We start from the raw sequence: 25,742 nt of genomic DNA on the forward strand, positions 1-25,742 counted from the left end.
GGCACTAATCCATCAGTGCAACCCCTCCACCCCTTCCACTATGATGCCTCCTGCAGGACCTCTTATGATCTCACAAGAATGGGGTGCTAGCTGGCACAGCAGGAGTTTCCCAGGATCCTACTCCAGCATTTACATTCTGAGTGGCCAATGCTTCTGCCGTAATGGTGATGCAATGTTTTAACGTCACCCCTACTTGAGAAATGGTCTCACTTTATCATCACTATGACTTATCAAGAAATGCACTGGCTAGATATCCCCTTGCAGCTGAGCCATATTCTTTACTTCAGGCAAAATGTTTCCCAAGTTGATCTTGTTAGTGCTCTCCCAAATGACTGGTCTGGAATCAGGAATAGAATCAGGAATCAGGAATCAAAAATATATCAGGAATCACAGGAATAAAATGCTATGGCATAAAGAATGTAGTCAACAGTATTGTAATAGGGTTGTATGGTGACAGATGGGAGCTACATGTGTGAGTGTGGCATAAGATATAGACTTGTCAAATTACTATTTTGTACACCTGAAACTAATACAACATTGTATGTCAACTCTACTTAAATGAAAAAATTAAAAACAAACAAATAAACACATATATATAATTTCAATAATTTGTATAATTACACACACATCTATATATAAATCAGGAACATGAAGAAGAACTCCTGATACTTCTTCCTGTATTTCCAAAGAATGCTTTTCCAATAACTACCAAAAAGCCACTAAATTTGTTTGGTACCCAAATATTTTGCACAGCTGATCAAAAACATTCAACTATGTTGGTAAAGATGAATGGCTTAAATCAAAAGATGGATGTTTCTACTACAATGATTAGAGTCACTCAGACCTTGAAGTTACTTTATGTTGACATTTGTTGTGACTAGTCTGTGGATTTCCTTCAGAATTTTCAAATATAAGTAAATGCTGAGTGTCAATTCAGAGACGATGGTGATATTTCCCCAAGTTTTCATCCTGGGACATTATCCTTAAATAGTGCAAATATCAGAAACAAACTATTTCTCACTGGCTTCAAAACTCTAGTCTAGCTTCCATAAGATCTTTCCAAGCCCTATAGTAATTGAGGCAGTAAATGTCATTGATAACAATTGCTTCGGGAAATGTACTTCCAAGAAATAGTATTTTGGCTATGGATACAAACAAGAGACAGGGCAATTGAACAAGAAGCAGCCCAACAAAGTATTCAAACATCTAGTGAAGAAATGCGAAGATTGTATTATAAAAACTAAAAGCAATAAAATGGTGTTTCTTGCTTTTATGATTTACAGTTCTCTGCTAAAGTCAACTTCAAAACAATAAGCAATAACAAATATGTTCTCTCTATGTGATGCTCTGAAGATACTTTCCTTACTGTGGAAACAAAACATTTAATGAGATTGTCTTCACAGTCTACATATGGAGATGAACTAAGGGTCCTAAAATAATATTGTTAACAATCAGCCCTCAGGTTCCCAGGAATAGTTTACAAGTTTATGTTGGAGAGAAAATCCAGTAAGCTTTTTTAGGATGCATTCTAGGAAGGCTAAGGAATACTATTCCCGAGTAAGGAATAAGTTTTAGATGAGACATGATGATATATTATATCACGAGCGCATATATTTGAGTGCATTTCTATTTGCCTAAGACGTAAGCCTTTGGGTATAGGGATACAGTACATGCACTTCCTAGTACCATTCACACAAACCAGATGTAAATTGTCTTCCTTACTGTAGTGAAATGCTGTAGCTCTACCTGGACATGTGCGTTTGAAAACCTTTAAGAGGTGGAATAAACTGACAGAATATACTTTAATTTCCTTACATTAGGTATCATTAAGGCACCCACAAAATCCACTGTTAGTGAGTTGAGAGCTAAGGTTATCCGTTTTATCACAGCCAACTTAACCTAAGTGATCTGTTACAACCTACAACCCAGATAATACGTTGTCTATTTTCAGACCTGCAATGAACTTGTTTTCAGTGATGGATGAAAACTTTCCCTGTGCTGTAAAGTTTTATAACTCTTGTCCATTCACAGCTACTATTAATAAAAATTCTCTTCAGTGCCAGTAAGTGAATGAAAGCCTGCAAAGGTCATGTGGGAGAATGGAATTTCTCATACTGTGACGAAGTCCATAGCCAAGTGCAGGCAAAGTTGATAAACTTGATTCCAAACATCCAGCTTCCTCCTTATAGTGCCTCAAGGTATTAGGAGTAATTATTCATTCTGACTAAATCCATTTCTGATTGAGACAAAGATGCCTTTTTAGATTTCTGAGTAGATAGATAGCCATACTCAATAACAAAATAGGACATCCTATTTTCCCACTCAAGATAAATGTTTCCTTTGAGGGCTATGTCTTAATTTTTATGTTTGCTTTTGTTTTTATTTTTCTGAAAGAAAGTGAGTACACACAGAATTGGCATCATAATTCTGAATTTCAACTGTGTCTCCATCACCATAATCCCCAGTACTCTTCTTGTCATAAAGCCTTTGCTTCTTCCATGACTGATAACTTTATGCTGTGTCCCCAGGACATAATGAGGTGCAAGGAATGCCCCTTGCCCTGATTGTATATTAGAAATGTTCAGACACAGTGAGAACCCCTCTATCTCCTTGTGTTTCCTATTCGATTTCTCACTTTCTCAATATATGACTACTTTTTGTAGAAATAATCTTTCTAAGAGAAGAATTCTGTTCGAAATAGATTTTTGAAAATTATGAAGCAGTTTAAACAAAAAGCATCCAGTCAGTCAATGAGCACTTACTGAGTGTACCGTATGTGTGAGGAGCCAGACTGGACATAATGGACATGACATAAACCTACAGACAGATTCCCTCACCCCTTGGGAACCTAAAATGGCAAAGATCTTCTCGGTCTGTAAAGTAGGCAATTAAATGAAGGGTAGGATATAATTTAGTATCGCACAAGTGCAATCACTGACTGTGACTATCTCCATACTACTATAGCACAGTGAAAGAAAATGAAAGCCAACAAAAAAAATAATAAAAATAACAAAAGTAGCAGCCACAAGAATGTCAGTGCACACTTGTCTTGTTACTAACCATTAACTGTTTGATTAATTGTGTGTTTGTTTTTCGGGGTAGGTAACTGAGAAACTGATTTATATGCATTTACAAACCAGAAAAATCACCCCCGAGTTGAAAAGCCCCACCTCGTTCCTTGTCCAGTAGAGGCCCCTATGCCCTTGGGCATGGAGTGGCACAGAGAGAATAATATTTAGAGGAGCAATTAGAGTTTGGGTGTGATAGAGTAAATCTTGCATCCTTCTCTAATGCACCTAGTGAGAATAATAATTCTTTTTGAATTTTAAGGAATTGGGTGTGTCACCATCTGTGATGTGCTCAGTATTGTTTGCTGTTCTTCATATTTTATCAGTAGATAGTCTACTTTTGGTGGTTAGGGGGCAAACTCGAGCGTTTCAATCACAAATCCACAGACTTTGAGCTGACTGACAAACCTTGGGCAAGTTTTTCAGTTTCCTCATCAGTAGACTGAGAATGGCTAAAAGGGCATATTTAGTGATTGGAAGGATTAAATGAGGCAGTGAGGGTAAAGCACTGAGCACAGTTCCTGGAAAACTATAATCACTCCAGTATTAACTATTATTATAACTCTCATAATATCATCAACACAACTCAGAGTTTGTTAATCTGAAAGCCAGCTTTGCTATGTGTTTCTTATGACTCAAATGCTTATGTCCTTGGTTTCCAATTTCATGTCATGTCTATTTATTTTCCAAATGGGGATTATTTTTAATGATACAACATCTATTTGAAAGGAAATCTGCTACCAAGATCATTTCTCCTGCTGAATTTTTGACTGATTTAATAAAATATACTATAAAACAAGTAGAAATTAATTTATTTTAACTTTGACCCACATTTTATTAAAGATTTTAAAAGATCACATTCCAAATCATCATCTGCATTCCAAGCATTAGGTAACACTGAAACGTTGGGTGGTGTTCACATTTCTAGCCACTTTTCTCTGGAAGGTCATGTAATCATCAAAGCCAAGAGCTGGCAAGGAGAGAGGGACTTGGATGGAGAAAAAAAGAAAGAAAACACGGACTATTGCTAGATACCAAGGAAAAGATTGAGCCACTATTGAGAATTGATGAATTACATAGCTGGTGTTTTTAAAGAGAAGGAAAATGAATTATTTACCTACCTATTCTGGCAAATAATGGCAATTAATTTTGGATACAAAAGGTGCTTGTACAACTCTGTGGCTATGAAAAGTACTCCTTATGCTCAAGTACTTTCTAGTATCCTTCAAAGCAGTTATCTCTGACAGAAGAAGCGTCCCAGTGCCACAACTGGTGACTTATTGGATTTAACAAAGAATTGGGAAATAGGAATTTTCTTGTATATTCTATGGCTCCAGAGTGCTGAATGTCCATAATCATTAACCTTCCATATTCTAATCTATTTCAAGAGTGATGTTACCAAATTCTTTTGTGTAAGGAATTTTTAGAATCCTTATAAATAGTAGTACTAATGCCATTTATAAAATTTCCTTTTGTTTACTGAAAGACTCAGACTCATGAAATTGTCATTTGAAAAAAGATACAGTTGAGGGGCACCTGGGTGTCTCAGTCAGTTGAACATCCAACTCTTGGTTTTGGCTCAGATCATGATCTCAGGATCATGAGATTGAGCCCCTTGTTGGTCTCTGCACTGGGCATGGAGCCTGCTTAAAATGCTTTCACTCCTTCTCCCTCTTCCCCTCCCCCTACTCTCCTCCCCCTCAAATAAATATATTTTTTAAAAAGATACAATTGATTATCATTATTCATGGGACTCCATATTTGCAAATTTACCTACTTGCTAAAACTTATTTGTAATCTGGAATTAATACTCATGGTGCTTTCATGGTCATTTGTGCAGAGCAGTAAAAAGTTTGAGTCAACTGGGGATTAAAGATGAGCACTGAGTAATGTATAGAATTGTTGAATCACTATATTACACCTGAAACTAATATAAAGCTATATATTAACTATACTGAAATTCAATTAATAAACTTAAAAAAAAGTTTGAGTCACCAAGCATTCACAGTCCCAGATGAAGTTGAACGAGAGATGCTGTGCCTTCTTGTGTCAACTCTTACCCTGTTAACAAGTGTCCTTTTCTTGCTTTAGTTAGGGGCACATTTTTTGCATGTTTGTGCTTTTCATTGGTGATTTCACTGTTTAAAATGGCCCCCAAGTGTAGTGCTGAAGTAATATCTAGTGTTTCTAAGTGCAAGAAATCTATGATATGACTAATAGAGACAATATGAAAAAAAATGGAGATTAGCTTTGTTCAAGCATGACTTATAGGGCTGTTGGCTTTGAGTTCATTGTTGATGAATCAAAAATGTATATTAAATAAGGTGTCTTTAGACAGAAACACAAAAAAAAAACAAAGTAGTATATTAATTACTTGGTGAAAATGTTGTGACCAGAGGCTTATAGAAACCTAACCCTGTATTTCCTCTATAGACAATGAGTTGTATTCATAATTCAGTGTTCATGATGACTTTATAGAATATAATTGCTGCTAATAACAAGAATCAATTGTATCTTGTTTTATGATTATTGTTATTGAGTGAGAGCCAGTTACTGGTTAAGTCTATATCTCTTCCACTGATGTAAAAAGCAATGTGCATGGGTGTCAAAAGTGACTGCAGCCAATTGTCTTTACTTAATGGTCTTTATTTGAAGAGTTGTGTTAGAGTCAGTTGTCAATTGTTAAGGATTTAAAGACAATAGTTTTTACTCTACCCAACCAAAAAGTGTAAAATTTTAAGGAATTTGGAAAAAGCTCTGATCCTATTTTTGTGAATTTAATGCGTCTATGAATAACGAGTGGCTTGTAATCACTTCGTAAAGATCATTAAACATTTGACCCAATGTAAAGATTTGAATATCTTCCTTAGCCTAGTCATCAACCTAATACACTGAATTATTTCTATTATCACTTATAACATTCTTACTTATCCACCTATCTCCAGATGAGGAGAAAGCTATATTGACCCTTTACTTTAGAAACCCAAATGTTTCCCATTTATATGGTAAATATTTGATGTTAAAAAGCACATAAATGGGCGCCTGGGTGGCTCGGTTGTTTAAGCGACTGCCTTCAGCTTAGGTCATGATCCTGGAGTCCCGGGATCGAGTCCCACATTGGGCTCCCTGCTTGACGGGGAGTCTGCTTCTCCCTCTGACCCTCTTGCCTCTCGTGCTCTCTATCTCTCATTCTCTCTCTCTCAAATAAATAAATAAAATCTTTAAAAAAAAAAAGCACATAAATGGCTATGGAAGTAATAGCAAACAAGCTGCATAAAATCTGGAAAGAAGAGATTATTCCTATGGTCATCATTTATAAAGAATACTCTGAACAGAATATTTTGTTGAGTTTATGAAAACATTTCACTATCACTAGCTGTTACCAATGTTGCTGTACAGAACATGCTTTGAGACATTCTTAGCAGTGAGGAAGACAAGATGCAACTTAACCATGTGGCCCTCTTACTTTCAACTGGCTCTGTTTGGAATAGTGCACCCAGCTCACAAACTCTTTGAACAGTCACCAGTCAACATCCTTCTTATTAAGTATAAGAAGAACCTGACAAGGCCCAGAAATACATAATTTCTATTAGCTTTGGAGCCATATTGACTGCAATTTAATTTTACAATACTGAACATTAGAAAATTTATGTTTCAGAGATATGGAATTGAAGTATTGCCCCAATGAACCATTAGAAATAAAAAATACTTTAAGGAAAATAATACATCTAAAGAATTATTTCAAAACTTAGCTGTAAAAGGACGTAGATTCATGTTATCTTTGAACATATTCCATAAAGGTAGAAAAATCATCTATATAGTTCACAATTTCCTTTGGGTATATCACGATGCTTGGCACTTAATTGTCCAATTATTTTCTTTAATGGGACCTTGGAAAAAATTAAGATGTCTCTAACAACATTGCCAGGTTCTGCAAATAGTTCTTTTAACCTTGAACTGAAGAAGAGTCTTTACATATGTGGTCTTAAAAAGAGCTGTTACAATGCATTACAGCACTTGCAGTTGAATTTGTTCGCCAGCCCACCAAATGTACTCTTATTTATTTCATGTGCTTTACTGGCAATTTAGACAGCAGGCTCAAGGTGAATGACACTCATAATCTCAAAAAGTCTTCCCACTGGCACAAGAACTTGAATGCTCAGTAGTTTAACATGGAAACTTTCTTACTCAATTAAGTGTTCTTATTTTAAAGCTGCTGGGTCCATATTTTCTAATCTATGATCACTAAAGATAAAAAGCAAATCTTGTAAATTCCTGTGATGGTGTAATTTTGGATATGTGGCATTTGATGATGAGCTCCAGTCATCTGCCTAGTCTCCCTTCTCAAAAAAGAGGATGGGAAAACATACTTATGTTCTTGGGGAAGAGGCTGGGGTATGGGCTTTAGGAAGTGCTGAAGGATGGGAAGATTATATCAAGAATTATAAGGAGAAAGGCTGATAGTTGATCTCCATGTTCTCTAATTCCCTGGCAACTAAGTGGGGCATCAACCAACTGAGAGATTTCTCGAGTTGTTGGCACTGTCCTGACAATCTCAGCCTGCCATGAGACTCAAAATTGTCCCCATCAATAATTAAGCCGCAGCTTACAACCTCCACGTAGCATCAAACTGCACCTGGGACCTGGGAGAATATGGATCAACTTAGTCAGATACCTGGAACTCCCACCTATCCAGTTGCACAGGCTCACTCTGGTAGCAACCTCAGCATTTTATATTTTTCACCTTACTTACTGTGTTATGGTGGGGTTTAATAGTATATGCACTACATCATTGACTCTATGATACCATCAATTAAGGATGAAATATTATTCTAAATATCACTGAAAAGAGGAGAAAGTTTCCAAACTCAAATGCCATCAATTATCATGCAAGCCCCAATTTCACAGACAGCAAGATGTGAAACACACACACACACGCGCGCGCGCGCGCGCACACACACACACACACACACACAATGTCTTGGAGTCTTTGAAGTTAGTCATTCAGATTGAGAAAAAAGCAGAAGTGCCTACATAAAATATGATAATGTTATCTTGCCTCTTTTATGATGATCAATCAAAGTTTAATTTAACTTTGGTTTTAATGACAAACTCACACTAGAGCTTTGTAAACTTTAACCAGCCACATCATACCTTTCCTTCTGTTTCCCTTTTGACAATGATTTCTTTGTGCAGCCATCAGCTTTCTCGGCCATCCAGCCTTAATTCTGTCTGCATCTTTTTATCTTGTCCTTCTTTATTGCTATATAAGGGAGAAATTCTCTGCCTGACTAGAATGCTTTAGTAAGAGCCAAACAGGACAAATACTATGATGACATAGTTTATAAACAAGAGCATGACTCCCCTTGATGTTCTTTCCCCAAACACAGAGAGGTAAATTTTCTCTATTCTCTGCCTGTCTTTGCTATTTTTTTAAGTAATAAATCCCCTGCATTCCATTTCTTGATTTCTGACAAACCTCTGAAGATGTCAAGATGACTTTTCACAATCTTCTCTGCACTCTGAGTCAATAACTTGGTTAAGAGGGTCCTCCAGGTTTTCTGGCTACCTCTAATTTCTCCTAGGCTCTTGCTCCTGATTTAGTTCAGGTACACTGGCTTCCGGGCTGCATCAGGAAGGTCTCTCAGCAATCCCAACCCTTCCACCCTCTCTACTCACCAAGCAAGGACTGAGACATTTTCTATATCACAAGAGCAATCCTCACTGCACAGTGGTGTGGCTGATGGATGGGAAGAGAGTTGCAAGCAGAGGCAGGGAAGGGTATCTCTGCCAAAGGATATTAGTAAACACACAAACCAGAAATGATAACTTGAAAAAAGACACTGACCATACATTCAATTTACTAATTTAACTTCGCAGTAAATGTGGGGACTCTAGTATAGATACTTGAGTTTGAAACCAAGATTCAGAAATCACTGAGACATAAATAATAACTGTGATTGGAAAGGGAATGTCATCACAGTACAGAAGGAGAGAAGAGGAAGGCAAACCTGGGCCCGGCAGGCATCTCAAAGGCAGGGGGAGCAAGCAACATCAAAGGAGAAATTGCTCTCTGAGGTCAGAAGAAAACTAGGCTCACAGGGAACCCAAGGGAAAGGAATGTTGAAAGAAGAAGAAGATCACTTGTCAAATGATGCAAACTAATCAAATATGATTTGAAATAAATATCTTCCTTAGATTTAGAAGTTATGAAAATAAGGAATGTAGTATGAGCTATTGCACAGGTTGGTGGGCATATTTTATGGAACTATTAACAGGACATTTCTGTTTAGTCCCAGGACCAGGCAGTATAATCTCCCTTTGGTAGACTTTGGCAATGTCCTCATTGACAGTCTCATTTGTCCCTCATCTTCTCTTTCGGAGAGGGACTGGCTGCACATAACCTGGGGAACATCCCTTGAGCAGGTGAGAGCAGACACCTGCTTTATATAGTTGACTGCCTCTGCCTGGGGAAACACACCTTCAGTTATCACCTGACCACACCAGAGACATTGCTGGCAAAACCCTATCAATACCCCCATTTTCTCACATCCCCTTTCACCAAGTGCTATGATACCCTGCCTGCAAATTTGCCCTGAACATATTGTTTCCTAGAATTAGTTCCTTTTTTTAAACAGGAAAGAAGTTTAAAATCCTTTCTTAAAAACCTTGCTTGGTATTGATCATTTTATGGTTTTCTGGCAAGTTTTCTGGTTCCTCTGAAGATCTTGGGTATCCACACTTTTTTTTTTAAATTTTTTATTATTATGTTAATCACCATACATTGTATCATTAGTTTTTGATGTAGTGTTCCATGATTCATTATTTGTATATAACACCCAGTGCTCCATGCAGAACGTGCCCTCTTTAATACCCATCACCGTGCTAACCCATCCCCCCACCCTCCTCCCCTCTAGAACCCTCAGTTTGTTTCTCAGAGTCATAGTCTTTCATGGTTCGTCTCCCCCTCCAATTTTCCCCCTTCATTCTTCCCCTCCTGCTAGCTTCTTCTTCTTTTTTTAACATATATTGTATTATTTGTTTCAGAGGTACAGATCTGTGATTCAACAGTCTTGCACAATTCACAGCGCTCACCATAGCATATACCCTCCCCAATGTCTATCACCCAGCCACCCCCTCCCTCCCACCCCTCACCACTCCAGCAACCCTCAGTTTTTTTCCTGAGATTAAGAATTCCTCATATCAGTGAGGTCATATGATACATGTCTTTCTCTGATTGACTTATTTCGCTCAGCACAACACCCTCCAGTTCCATCCACGTCATTGCAAATAGCAAGATCTCATTCCTTTGGATGGCTGCATAATATTCCATTGTATATATATACCACATCTTCTTTAACCATTCATCTGTTGATGGACATCTTGGCTCTTCCCACAGTTTGGCTATTGTTGGTATCCACACTTATGCTATCACGTATGAAATCCTAAGTTTCTCAGCCAGTATGGCCATTTGGATTTATGAATTCTTCCTAGTTTCCATCACTAGAATCACTATATCATTAACTCCAAATTTTCAGGATTTATTCATAACCTCCTGCCCATTCTCACATCGATCCTTCTGGCTGTAGCAATTTTCATTCCATCCCAGATCTTCCGTACTCTACTGACCTAGCAAAGCTCAATGCTCCCTGACATTTGCAAGCTTACTCCTGAATCAGGCCTCTCATCTCTATTACTTTTACAAATGATATGCCTTTTGTTTTTCCTCCTGAATTTAAAAATTAAAAACAAGTCATAGAAGCTATAATGTGGTTCTTTAAATTAAAAGGATTTTAAAAGTAATTCTAACTATACACAACTTAAGAAAGTCAGGAAAAATATATGAAAGGAAAAAAATCATTTACAGTTATAACACTAATATTTTGACATTTAACATTGTTGAAATTATTTTCTTGTTCTATTTCTAGTCAGAGATTTTTTTTTAATTTTTAAAATTTTTATTTTTTGGCCCCTATCTTACACATAATTTTGTGTCAGCATTTCTTCACTAAAGGACATGTTTTCTAAAGAGAAATACTGGGAAATAAATATAAACAAAGTTAAGTGAGTTTTCGCTACAGTGGCAGGACCTAAACATTTATAACACATTATAATTTTCAAGCCCTTTTATCCATATCACCTCTAAAGCCACCTTATTTTATTTATAGGGTTTTTAACTGTAACCTACTAACTGTTATAAATATTGTTAAAATTGGTTGCAAGAAATAAACTCTTTCAAGATAATATCCAGAAAATTAGATTATCCTTTTCTTCTTTGGTTTCCTGAACTCATCTTGTGCTAATTCAGTACACAAGACTTACTGAAATATATAATATTTACTCTGTATGTACTAAAGTGTTGCCTTAAATCTGGTTGTAGAAAATTGGAAATTCTTGTGATTATTCATTTTTACTCATACAATTATGATGCATCATCTGACAAGGCAGAAGTTAGAAAAAAGAGAAATGTTATACTAAAACATCGGTGTCTCAATTTCCCAGGAATTACAGTGTAGATCTGTCTGTATAAAGTTTATTGCCTCAAACTCTTTGGTCCACATTTACATGACAGTACAAAAATAGTTTCAAAAATGATAAAATCAATTCCATCAGCCTATCTTCTCTTTGGCTTTGTTATAGTCAATGATGCTCGGCTCCTCCAATAAGACCAAGCATTCCAGTCCAGAAGATCTTTCTGAAGCGTTAATGCCTAATGCCTACCCCCCACCTAGCACATTTTAAGCAGTACTTTCATGATTGTTACCTCTTCATTTAACCTATTAATAATTATTTAATTTTATGAATATCAAATATCTAGCTCCTAAGACAAACGGATGTGTCTCAGTGAAATCCCTGTATCTATTGAAAATAATTAGATACTTACTCCAGTAAACTGTATTTTAAAATTTCTTCTCAAATATTTAGCTCTTATAGTATAGATTCTGTCTGGGAGGACTAGAAATACCTTATTATGGCTGAAATACTAAGCAAAAACTTAACTGCTGCAGGAAAATGACAAAAATGCCCCCTTTTGTTTTAAATTGCAAATGCTTCCAATACTCAAATAATGTAAACTTGAAAAATGGAAAGTATTTGTGAATCTAATAAGCTCTTTTGAAGGAGAGAGACAGGATTAAACATCACTTTCCTACATATGTGGTGTGACATTTTTGTTTTGTTCCAAGTTATTTTACTTTTTGTGTGACTCTGGAGTTTGTAAACATGCCATAAAATTTGGTAATTACATAATGATGATTTCATGGTTCTCACTTAGTATAAAGGTGGCTAGACAGTGCAGCAAAATTGATTTTCTTTTTTACCTTTGTGGAAAGAAACAAAAGGAAATTGAATGCAAAATCTACATTAAGACTATATTAGAATTATAACTCAACAATCTGTTACACATGAAATGAAAACCAGGTGGAGCCAAGTACTACTTATTGTGCTACAATATTCAGCCAGTGGGTTAAGTTCAAACAACTCTTTGTTTAACCCATGCCTTGTTTTGTTACCCATAATGTTCCAAATGCATATGACCTGAAACTATCTCTTGTCTCCTCTTGCCAAAGGTACTCAGAGGCAGGACTGTCTCTAGGCAAAAATCATGAAGTAGGTGAATCTTGTGTTCATTTCCTACCCTTTTGCAGTGACAATCTCATCTTAGATTCTCTCCACCTTCCTGTCCCCAAGTGCCTACTCCAGTTGCTCATCGCTCTGGATTGACCCTCTGTTTTCCAGGGGGCTCATGCTGTTTCTTGTTGTCCAATCCCTCTTTGATTGTATAATTTCCCTGCTCAAAAAATGTTCAGAGGCTCCCCCAGAGGAGCCAGGCAATCAACGTTCTGCCCCCTTTTCTTTTGAGTCTTAATTCCCACTGCCCCCTCACCACAATGTTCTACTGCAAGTGAATCACTCACCTTGCCCTTTTTATTTCTATATCTTTTCCATACTATTCCTTTTTGTCTGAGTTGGCCTCTATCTCTCATCTCCATCTATGGAAATCCTAATCATCTTTCAAGTTTCCACTCATCTGTATGTCCTCCACATGGCTTCCCTGATCATCCCCAGCCTCTCTCTTCACACCTCATCTATACTACTCATATGGCACTTACCACACGTTGCTTTGTATTATAATATTTATGTATGTGTCTTGTCTCCAGGCACTGTGCTGGGCGCTTTACAAATGTAATCTCATTTAAATTTCACAACAATCAAATGAGGTAGGTATTACTAAATCATTTAACCATTGAGGAAACTGAGGTTCAAACAGGTTAAATAATTTGCCCAAAGTCACACTGCTAGAATGGAACAGCGATAAGACTTGAACCCAGGTCCAAAACATATATTCTTTCCACAAAACCATATTGCCATCTATTTAGTTCTTTTCCATCTTCTGAAAGATGAAATAGAGGTTTAAGATGTGGGAAGAAGTGGGCACCTGGGTGGCTCAGTTGGTTAAATGACTGCCTTCGGCTCAGGTCGTGATCCTGGAGTCCCGGGATCAAGTCCTGCATCGGGCTCCCTGCTCAGCGGGGAGTCTGCTTCTCCCTCTGACCCTCTCCCCTCTCATGTTCTCTCTATCTCATTCTCTCTCTCAAATAAATAAATAAAAATCTTTAAAAAGAAAAAGATGTGGGAAGAAGCAAATTTAGGCTTTCTGATTATCACATGCATATTCAACAAAAAGGTAGAGTTTATTGATAATTATTATGTTGCTAGCTAGAGCTGATGTGATTTGTTATCTATAATCCATAAGGAATTAAAGTAAAATGTGAGAGAAAAAAAAATCCTTACTTAAAGTTGCCAGAACAAATAAACATGGCATAAGAAGAGAATGTTCAAGACAATTGATAATTCAAGAAAGGCTAAATAGCATTGATCTCTGAGCACTACTGAAACATAAGTGCAAGGAAAAGAAGAAAACATAAGGTTGATTAGGAAAGGCTTCCTATAAGTCCTCTCGGATTTAAACAATCTGCAGTGGTTAGGAGGCTGAAGGTATGACTTCTTCCTAAATCTCTCAAAAACAAACAATAATTCTATTGAGTATAAAGCCCATCTTTTTTCTTCTGCCTCTGGTGTGACATCTTGAATAAGTTAGGGGAAAGAAGATTAGCATGTCTAAGACAGAAATCTCATCCCCAATGGACAACTTTTACAACTGCCCTCTCCAGTAGCCAGCCATAACCATGGATTATGAGCCGTACCCTGGACAGGTCGATTCTGGGGAGTCTTCAGCCTAGAGCCAGCCTCCCATCGGTCACATGGCAGAGGCTCCTTCTTGGGAAGAATTTAGACTTAGAATCTCTTTGTGTGTGTGTGTGTGTGTGTGTGTGTGTGTCTGTATGTCTGTGTTTTAAAGATTTATTTACTTGAGAGAGAGCATGAGAGGGAGAGGGGAGAGAATCTCAAGCAGACTCCATAATGAGCCTGAGCCCCACTCAGGGGCCCAATCATAACCAGAGCCAAAACCAAGAGTTGGACGCTTAACTGACTGTGCCCACCAGGCACCCCAGGATCTCTTTTGTGCTTTGGCACTACTACATTTGCTTCTCATTTTCCAATCCCCCAGCTTGTCATATTATCAGTTGCATATTTCTTTAACATGAGTGAGATGCAGTTATCATTAAATGTATTTTCAGTGCACGTCTACTAACTTCTGACAGTCGTCTCAACTTTGCTTGCAAACTCCCTTCCAGTTTATGTATGCTCCCAGTATGCTGATCCCATTCATATATGGCTCTACACTTTTGTTCTTTATACCAATCTTAATAACAATTTTAAAACTGTTTGGGAAAAATAATGCATGTAATCTAAGCTTGAATATAGCAGGGCATACTGGACTTCAGGCCCTATCTTGGAAAGCCTGAGAATTTCCATTTCAGTTATGTGTGAAAGGTGAGGAATTCAATGATCCCAACAGGAAAACTACCTTCACCTACACTGAAACTCAAAACACAAGATCTCCTTTTTCTTTTCTCTGAAGTTTTCATGATATTTCTTGTCTTCTACAAAAGTCCTCAAAGCTAATTCATTTTCTTCTTTTTCTTTTGAAATAGTTATTGATTCATGGGAAATTGCAAGAGAAATGTACAAGGAGGCCCTGTGTACCCTTCACCCCATTTCTCCAATTGTTATATCTTAACATAATTATAGTGCACTATCGAGGCCAGGAAATTGACGTCAGTCTAATTCACTTTTGAATTTCAAAAAAGAAAGAAAAATATCTAACCTGATGACAACCTAGTCAGTTTTGAGTTTCATTCTACATTCTGTTTCTACTCACAAGCAGTAACCAGACTGACAGTGTTGGAAACAAAAGGTGGTACGCCCATACACCCACAGAGAAAATTCTCCCACATTGCTGGAGATGATCATCAGGTCTCATGCAGACCCTAGGTTAGTGTCATAGGTGGTGGAAGGGAGCCTCAGAAGATGTGGGCTGGAATCTGATTCTGCCTCCAAATGTGGACCTTGAGCAAGTCACTTGACCTCTCCAAGCTTCAGTGTCTTCATCTACAAAATGGAGGAACTGTTTCTCCTGCCTACTTCATAGGGTTGTTGTGAGGATCAAATGTGATGATGTGTATGAAGGAGAAGATAGGCTGTGAATTAACAATCATGAAGTTTATTATTCTTTTCTGGAACTACTGTCTGTTACAGAAGTTTAGTTTTTCAAAGATGATTTTATTTTAAGAAACAGAACAGACCCACCTCCTTATTAGTTACAAGACCTAGAATTTCCATTATGTGTAAATGACCTTGCCTTACTACCACTCTTAGTAGGACAGGTACTAGCAAAATATTGGACAAGCACTCTGTGACTCATTATCTGCATACCCTGAGGCATACGATCTATTTTAAAATAAATATTTATTAACATTTTCTTCTGAAAGGTCGAATGCATTTTAAGTAGCTTTTATTTTTATCCTGACCACAGGATTTATTCTTGCTTTTTTTTCAGTCATAAGACTTATAATAGGTGCTCTTGACAATATTGAGAAATTATAAGGATACCAGATTAGACAGCAGATGGTTTATGAAGTAGAAATGGAAATCATCCAAACTGCATTGTTCCTTGGTTTGTCTGGATATATAATATAAACTCCTAACTCACTGGTGGATTCTGATGTGTGGGTAGTAAAAATGCTAGTCTTGGCAGTAAGGGTGGAAAAATGTGTAGGATAAAATAAACTTAAATCATGGAAAGTAAAGATAAAAGTATTTGTATGTACTGAATATTTTGGGCACCAAGATAAAAGTGTTAAGATTTGTTTTCTCCTCTTTCCTCCCTGTATACAGGCTGGCATGGCTCTGACCTATGACCCCACAGCCGCCATACAGAATGGGTAAGTAGACTACATTTTCTCTATTTTAATTGCTAAGGTATCTTTGATCTCTGGAATCAGTACTGAAGAAAAATGTTCAAAAATGTCTTTCTTTTGTTTTAAATCCTTAAACAAAAACTTTAAACCAAACATTTCTCACCATTGTATTTTTTTTCTCCCCATATATGACTCTGACCTCATAGCATCTTCCATGTCCTCTATTCCCTCATGTTCTCTACCCGCATTAAGTCTCCCTCCCTCATGCTCTCTTTCTCCCTTAGAAAGAGTAAGGAATGGGATGTGAAGAGGGAGCATAGGGAGATAGGCCTAGGCTGGAAGATGTATCTGCGTGTCTCTGGGATCAGAGTGTTGCCCTGCTGATAACTCTAGAGTTTAGCTTTCAATGATTTTAGTGTTTTCTCAGTTCATGTCAACATGAATAATGCTTTTGCTGTTTTCTTCTGGCTATCAGGAAGGCAATGGACAGAGTCAAGTTAGAAACTTGGTGATTGTGTCTTCACTATTTTATTTATTTATTTATTTTTATTTTTGCGGGGGGAAGGGGCAAAGAGGGGGGAGGAGAGAATCTTAAGCATGCTCCTTGCCCAGCACAGAGCCCAATGTAGGGCTCAATCTCACAACCCTGAGATCATGACCTGAATCGAAATCAAGAGTCAGATGCTTAACTGACTGAACCACCCAGACACTCCTCACTCTCCATTTAACTAATCATCTGGAAATTTATAGCTTCTTACTTAGAATAAGTAAGAATAGCCTAGGATTCTTCCTTTGAGGAACAAGACTTAAACTACATGACCTGACCTCTCAAAAATTCTGTGATTCTGAACATCTTTGGTTGAAACTTTCTTCTCAGTTTCCAATCCCTTCTCTTTGCTTCGACTGTCCTGCAATTGACAGGTTATTTTATTTTCATAGCCTTCCATCTTGGATTTCTCCATGGCTTTCAGTTTTCTGTCTTACAGTCTCATTAAAGAATTAATCAGAATGAAGACCTCATTTAAGATCAATGTAGAGGATAAAAAGATGCAAACTCTATTTTCTATTTTGTCAGCTGCCTCTAATGAAAATCTGTGGGATAGTGGAAATATTTAAATATCTCCTATTCTTAGAGTTATTCATTTAGGCAGTGATTTATTCATTCATTCAGAAAACATCCAACGAGTCTGCCAAGCACTTTGCTATGCTCTACAGATTTAAAAAACATTATATGAGACAAGATCTTTGCCTTCAAGGAACTCATAGTCTACCCTTCCATAAAAGAGTAAACATGGATGGTAGGCTAGGGAAGGAGTCTAGTCCTTTCTCCCTTGCTGATTAAAACTTCTCTCCAAGAGCAAAAATTAAGGATTTATCCAGTAAGGATGTTCCTATTTCCAACAAGGCACTATAATCTTGCTGGGTAAAAAGAAGGAAAGAAATGGAGAAGAAAATCTTCAAGAATCACATTGTATAGTTGGGGAAATAAAATAATTAACTCAAAAGATATGAAACAAGGCATCATATGCTAAGTGATAGTGACAGAAAGTAGGTGTTATAATGGAAGGGAATAGCATGTATTGAACACATACTATGTACCAAGTACTTTATATTTGTAACTTAAGGTGCTTGGGAGCAGAGCCAAATACATGTAAATATACATGTAGTTACAATTGGAAATGTATATACATAAATGGAAAATAGAAGTAATAATTGAATGAATACGTATATGTTCACTAAGTAGCTTCAATAAGTGCTAATATTTTGCATACTGTATATTATATATGTATTCATCTGTAATATTTATCTATATATCTATTATAAATTCCTTCTTCTAGAGTCTTGGGTAGACTCTATGTGAAGGATTAGAAATGCAGCAGTGATCTAGGCCTGGACTGCAGTGAGAGAATGATGCCTTCTTATGCATTGCTTTAGGCAGTCGTCTTTCCGATGCATAATCTAAAATCTGACTGACTTCTCTAAAGACATAATTTTCCAAATATTCTTCCTGATTTATCACAAACCTAAAGAGAAAGTAAAAAGAGATTTTGGTTCCTAATCTGAGCCACCAAAAGGGAACTTTGGGTTAATGCCATGTTAGAGGCTGTGAGGACCGCATGGAACACAGCGAACATTTCTCCCTCTGCATGCCCTCACCTCACATTTCAGCTCACTGCCCATATGCCACATTGAGATTGGCTGCAAGTCCATCTGTACACCTTAAATCACCCTCTCTATGACGTGTCTTTATCTGCACCTTATATTAACAGTGTTATACTCTAAAGAGTTGCAAAAATGGTTCATCCTTTTTCACTGCCCACTTAAATGTTTGTGACAATGAATAGTTCCCTCATGAAACACATTTTCGTTAAGATGCTGAGGATACCCATCTTCTTGATCTTATCTGATCTACTCTCACTGATAAAGAACTGTATGCCATCGACCAGTGCCTCTCTTCAAGACCTTCTTGTCCACTGAATATTCCTTTCAGCCTATAGAAATGCTCAAGTCTCTTCCACCTGTCAAGAGGGTAGAAGCAAAACAATTTTCATGCCAATGACATCACTTCTAGTGACTATACTATTTTAGCCTTCTCTTCACTGCTAAACAACTTCAGTTGTCTGTACACAGTCTTCCCATATTCTTTTCTAATGAAGCCTATTAAATTATGAAGTCTGGTTTCAGACTTGACTGGAATTTCCTTTGTTAATATTCCCAGTGATCTCCAAATGTATCCATTATAATGGACACCTTTTTAGTTCTTACACCACTTGACATCTTGCCTCGTTTGAGTTGTTATTGTTGCCATTTATACCTTTTTGGAAATTTCTCATCTCTTGGATCCCACAACTCCATTCCCTGCTGATCCTCCTTGCTCTGTACTCTTCCTACTCACTTGGTTTCTTCTGATTCCTCCTCTTTCGCCCACTTATACTAATCTTTCTCAGGTTTTGTCTTTTTCCTGGTTGATCTCATCCATTCCTCTTGCTTTGGGAACGTAAAGACTCGTGAGCTGACACTTGGAGTTCATAAGTAGATGCAGGGCACAATTATTCTTTGGCTGGTTGGTTATTTTTGTTTTACCTATGTTTCTAACTGCTTATTAGGTATTGCTCTTAGATATCTTTGTCTGTCCCAAACTGAGATCTTTAACTTCATCAATGTTTCCTAATACAAACCAAACAAATTCAAATGAAAATCAAATATGAAATTTGCTTCTTTTTTTTTCAATAATTCACGCTAAAGCCATTTAGGCCATAAACTCCAGATCTCTGGGTTCTTCTCTTTTATAACATTCTTAATGATAAAATTGGTCATTAAAACTTATTCAGTCTATCTCTGAACTACATCTTCACCCCAGCTCTTGGTCCTTGCCGCTGGTTGAGTTTATTCAATCACCTCTCTTACCTGGACTAACCTTTTACCTGTCTCTAATACGGCTCTCCTCTAAAATGTTTTCACATTGTTTTTTGAATACATATATTCTATATATATATATGTATATTATATTATATATTCTATATATAAACATACATAAAATGTAATCACAGTAATCATCTCCCTGTCTGGTTTAAAGTGTTAGGTAGACTTTCCTAACTACAGAACAAAACTCAAGACTTCTAAGAATGGCATGCACACACACACATACATACCCTAATAATAATAATAATAATAAACAACAACAACAACCCTTCATGACTTGGTTCCTGAAAATCATATGAACCTTCTATGAACCTTCTTAGAACATCCCATGCAACTTTACACTTCTGTGTCTTGTTGCTTATGGAATTCTCTCTGCCCCAAGAGAGTAGTGATTTTCTTCCTTCCTTTCTTCTTCTCTCTCTCTTTCCTTCTTTCTATATTTTTTAAAAAATACTGCTCTCCTTTAAAGGACACAGTCAAGTGATTCCAGGCAGAGCTAGTTACACAGTCATTCATAAGAGAAACAGTATAAGCAGTAGTTAAGAGGGCATACTCCAGAATCAGCCTGCCAATATATACATCCAAATTCTGTTATTCACCAGGCATGGGTGAGTTGTTTGTGCTTTAATTTGCTCCTCTGGAAATGGAAATGAGAGTAAGACTCTGTAAGGAGTTAAGGAACTCTGTACAATACAATGTGATCGTCAGTGTAAATATTGATATTATTGTTGCACTGTATTTCAAGGTACCATGATACATTTGACAGTCTATTTGCCATGTAGCTATTGACACCATATTTATTTCCCTGCTGGGCTATTAACTCAGTGAAGGCAGGTTCCATGCTTTATTCATCTTTATAGACTGTTTAACTCAGTATTATAAATGTTAAATCTGAAATAGGAAATGTAACCAATGATATCTTCTTGGCCCCAACAAATTGCCATTAGAGAAACCATTCCTCTTCTCAGCATCAATTTACTCTGTTCCCATATAACACTTTAATCTGATTCTCTTTAAGTATATAGCCTCCAGTTTCACCCACAGTGTCCAAACTGCCCATGAATTTATCACATCTTGAGTTAAGAATGGAGTTTTAGAAGGCTCAGATTGTCCATTGTGTTGTTGGTAACAAGAAGATAGAAATTTTATATAATCAAATGGAAAGAATAGGAAGATTGTAGTGAATTAATCTTAATCATTTGATACTTCTTCATATAGATGATTTTAAAAATGTGTTCATCTTTGGTTTTATTGTCTTGTATAGTAACATTTTAATAATATGGAATACTAGAACAATAATTTATAAACCTGTAAGATGTCAAGATAACCACAAATATTTTCTCAACATACTTACTGTCCCTTGGGTTAGCATTAACACATGCATCTTGGAGGTGTGGAAGCTGATTTAGAAAACTTACTCAGCATATTAAGGGATCTAACATGATTGTCTAGAATAGAGTATGCTACTCCCTGTTCACATTGCTGTATTTGATCTAGCAGGCACCCTAACTCAGGCAGCAATAACCTAACAGAGTGAGAAATGTTTATTGCTATAGGAAAGAAACTGGTGTCATTTTACATAGAACAATCAGTATCCAAAGATACAGTTGTAACTCACTGTAATCCAGTTAATACTCTTCAACATTGCTTAATGCTCACTAAGTTCAATTCAACATTTTTTTCTTTTGAATATATATCTATTGCACTGTTTAAAATCATTTTGGTGTTGCAAATTTGAAAAGGAAAAATTTTATATTATATCAGAGACAATGAACATGCACACAATTCTAATATGAGATACAGTGCAAATAATATTGTGGTAGAAGCACAAAGTACTATGAGATCTATGTATATATTAACTTTTATTTGTATAAAATCTTTCTGAAAGAATACAAAAGAAATGAGGACAGTAGTTCACTGAGGAGGGCCAACCAAGAACTGCAAAGTAGGGAAAAGAGGGGGACTTATTTTTCACTGTTTATATTTTTATATTCTTTTCAAAAAGAAAAGAAAATTAATATCGCAGGACCACAAAGACGAGGCATTTGTGTTCTAATGAGGGATTAGGAAGACTTATTGATGGAGCACTGACATGAACGTTTCCTCTTAGAGATGCCCCACATCGTAGCTAAAGAACATATTTTATGACCCTGTGGTTTCCCATAAGTGTACTAAGCCCCAGGGTTTTCTGAGTATGTGGCTGGGTTGTAGCTAGTAGCTTAAATTGTGTCAAAAGTTAAATATGTTCAGAATTCCATAACCTCTGCATTAATACAGCAACATGAAATTGAAATAAATACTCCCAAACTGAGCTCAACTTTAGCTAATGAAGAACAAACATTTATAAATACCAACCATGGTGAATCTATCCTGTTTGAACTGAGACGGTAGAAAATGTCAGTTCTGTCATTTGCTTGAATCTATCCAAATTATTGCTTTCAAGAAAATTATTTCAATGTCACATCTATCTAAGGCTTTGAAGTTTATAGTGAAGAAATGTCTGGATCACAATGGAAAAATGAAACCTTAGTACTTTTTACTCTAGGCTAACTTACAGGAATAAAAATGCCTATTCTTCTTTCAGAACCATCTGGCATAAGTCTACAATTTGTTATTACTACTGTCCTATTGCTTTTTTAGCAGTCCAATATGAAATTCTATCACTTTCAAATATGAGTGTGGGAGGTGGGAAATAATCACTCCCCATATTCAAAATCTCATCTTTCCAGTGCCCTTTTCAGTAAGAGCTGCTGTGTAAAAGCCTCTTGGATTGTTTTATTTGAATAAAATGTATTTTCTTGGGAGGGTCATGGAAAAAAATGTTTTCTATAGCACTGGTTTGCCAGCTGTTGTATATGGGCATTTGATATTAAGTGTTACAGAAACCTTATCTTATTACACTAGGAAATGAATCTAATGTGAAGGATATGGTGGTATTACAATAAAAATGACCAATAACTTATTAATCTTGTGCTATTGTGTTACCCTGAGGATAGTGTTCGTGGTTCTGTCTCTAACAATATTGCCTGTGGGCATGAAAGACGAGCCAGGGCTGTTGATTTCAGTGAGCAAATAGGATTTTGTGTGGTTATCTTCAATAAAAAAACATTCTACCCTGGGGTTATTGATATATTCATGTTATTTTTATTGTCAGTGAAATAAGATTTCACCATATTACTACTGACTGCCAAATCCCCTGAAGATGACTTTCCTGCAGGCGAAGTCATGTCCTATTAGTGACCTAGACTTGCATATTCTGAACTTCTGGAGCCCACCTGCTTTAAGTGCCAGAGAACCAAGTAACTCTTTGCATTCCTTAAAAATATTAAGTTTTTCAAAGGCCAGCTTAGAGTTCTATAGATAGATCATACTAAGTTAACTCTCTTAGGCACTGTGGCATTTGGTGTTTTGTTCAAATGAAATCTCTCCAGAAGCAACTAGTTCATATTCCTAAGGCAAGGTTTCTCATCTTCAACACTATGACATGTTGGACCAGATCATTTTTCGTGTGGGAGCTGCCCTGTGTTGTAGAATGTTTAGCAAAATCCCAGACCTCTATCCACTAGATGCCAGTAACAGCCCACACACACAGTTGTGACGACCGAAAATATCTCCAGATCCTGTCACCAAATGTTCCCTGAGGAGCAAAATCACTTCTAGTTTAGGACCACTGGACAAATTATAAAAGGAACACTTATCATGCACATAATGCTATGTGAATTTTAGCAAAAAAAAAAAATATGTGTGTGTGTGTGTGTATGCGTGTGTGTCTTAAAAGAATAAACTATTCCCAGGAAAATGGTTTAAGAATTCATTCCCAGTTTTCTATAATAGCATTTTCAAGGCATAATACATATATTATGAGATATAAAAACATAAAGTCACATATTTAGGATTACCTAAGCTTTGTTACTATGGCTAAAATGTTTTGTCAATTTTCTGTTTCCTGTTCCCCAATAATACCTATGCCTAAAGCATCCATTTGGATGTTCTTTTTTTGTTTTTTGTTTTTGTTTTGTTTTGTTTTGTTTTTTAACGTCATGGCCATGTGGGAGTGTTTTTAAATCCTAACAGATACATGGCAGGGACTAAGAACTGGAGGGATTGGGAAACTCATCCTACAGTTCTCTCTCGTAGAGCCTGGCCTGATGCATTTTCTTTAGATATGGTACCTCTATGCCTCAGATGCAATAGTAGCTTTTCTTGTCATGGTTTAAGCAAGGGTTTCCCTGTAAATTCATCCAGTTTATGTTAGGATTTGGGAAGAGCTTATTTCAGACCACCAGAATTAGGGGATCAAGATGGTGTGCTGTGTCTCTTCTTCCCAGTACATTGTCCATTCTAAATAACTCTCTGACTTGACTGGCAGTATTGGAACTTGCTGGTAAGAATGAAATATCATTTTTGTGTGCTGGATAGGATTAGAGCAAATAGAAAAAAATGCATTAAATTTTCCCCCAAGTGTTCCCTTTGTAAGTATCAGTTTAGTTGGCTGGTTTCTTTATGTTTCTTCTCCATTTTCCCCATAAAATTCCCTGTAAACTCTGCCTGTCAATCCAGTCCTCGTTGCCTTCACTTTTAATACTACAGTTGGTACATTTTGCAAAGTAAACAAACCATGTTCAAGAATCAAGTGCATGATTCAATCCATTGATGGGAGAGGCTGCAACTGGATTTCTAAGAGAAGTTAAACCACCACGTAGTGAATAAGAAAGACTGTTTGTGGAGTGATCATGGAATAGCTGTGGTGGAATGGGGTCATTATGAGCCCCAAATAAGTCTTTTTGTTCACTTCCTCATAAATAAGATCTGTCAAGGATAAGATCTAAAGGGGATTTTTAAGTGCAAATCATGATTTTTGTAGAAAGGACTCTTTTCCCTAGTTGCTAGTACTGTTGCATGCTTAGAAAGCAAGCGTTGGTTAAGCTTCCACTGAACATTTACTAACATGTAATGTTGGCCTCTCTTTGGGTTCTCACCCATCAGCTTTCTACTGGCTCAGGAACCCATCTTCTATGCTCCCACCATCTTGGCATTGGCCGTCCTATAATGAAATCACTACTTATTTCCCTAAGCTTCTTTGCATTCATTCATTCACTCATTCAACCTATGGTTCTTAAGTATCTATTATGTCCTAGGCTCTATTCTAGGCAACAAAGCCAGTGTGTCCTCAATTTTGTCAAAGCTGACATCCAGAGTGAGAAGGTAGTCAGTAGTACCTTGTATTAGTCAGCTCCACCACCATAACAAAATACCATTGTTTAGATGGTTTTAAACAACAAAAGTTATTTTTCTCACAGTTCTGGAGGCTAGAAGTCTAAGATCAAGGTCTGGCTAACTCAGTTTCTGGTGAGGACTCTCTTCCTGGCTGGTAGATGACTGCTTTCTCACTATGTCCTCACCCAGCCTTTCGGAGAGCAAGTTCTCTAGTGTCCCTTCTTATAAGGACACTAATTCTATCAGATCGGGGCCCCACCCTGTTGATCTCATTTAACCTTAATTTCTTCCAGAGAGGTTCCATCTCTAAATACTGACACATTGAAAGGAGTTCAACATACGCATTTTGGAGGGACATGAACATTCAGTCTATAACATACATAAAGAAATTTTTAAAAATCACTACTTTTGATGGTGATAAGAAAGATGAAAAAAAATAAATCACAGGAGAAGAATAGAGAGCAAATGGGGTGGAGATGATGGTTGCTACTTTAGCTACAGACCTCTTTGAAGAAAAGATAAATGAGTGAGACCAATAATGAGAAAGAAGTAGCCTTAGGGAGATTTGTGGAAATGAGCATTGTAGGTAGAGAGAATTAAGGTTTAGTGGCCCAAGACAGAAGTGAGAATGACAGAATCATGCAACAGAAGAAGATCAATGTGGCTGGAACCTGGCTGGCTGATTTAGAGGAGTAGGAGAAAATACTAG

At 36.9% G+C, this 25,742-nt stretch overlaps 1 protein-coding gene across 1 annotated transcript in view; it reads left to right on the forward strand.

Moving 5' to 3' along the window:
* RBMS3 (RNA binding motif single stranded interacting protein 3) overlaps positions 1–25,742 on the forward strand; it is a 1,335,892-nt gene that overhangs the window by 1,203,296 nt on the left and 106,854 nt on the right. The window contains exon 11 of the mRNA XM_088026449.1: positions 16,371–16,417. Within this exon, the coding sequence (XP_087882575.1) occupies positions 16,371–16,417 (47 nt within the window). The remainder of the gene's footprint in view (positions 1–16,370; positions 16,418–25,742) is intronic.

This window comes from Eumetopias jubatus, unplaced genomic scaffold, assembly GCF_037043125.1.
Source record: "Eumetopias jubatus isolate StellerSeaLion01/CBP00866 unplaced genomic scaffold, mEumJub1_p1.0 scaffold_1, whole genome shotgun sequence".
In the NCBI taxonomy this organism is placed as follows: domain Eukaryota; kingdom Metazoa; phylum Chordata; class Mammalia; order Carnivora; family Otariidae; genus Eumetopias; species Eumetopias jubatus.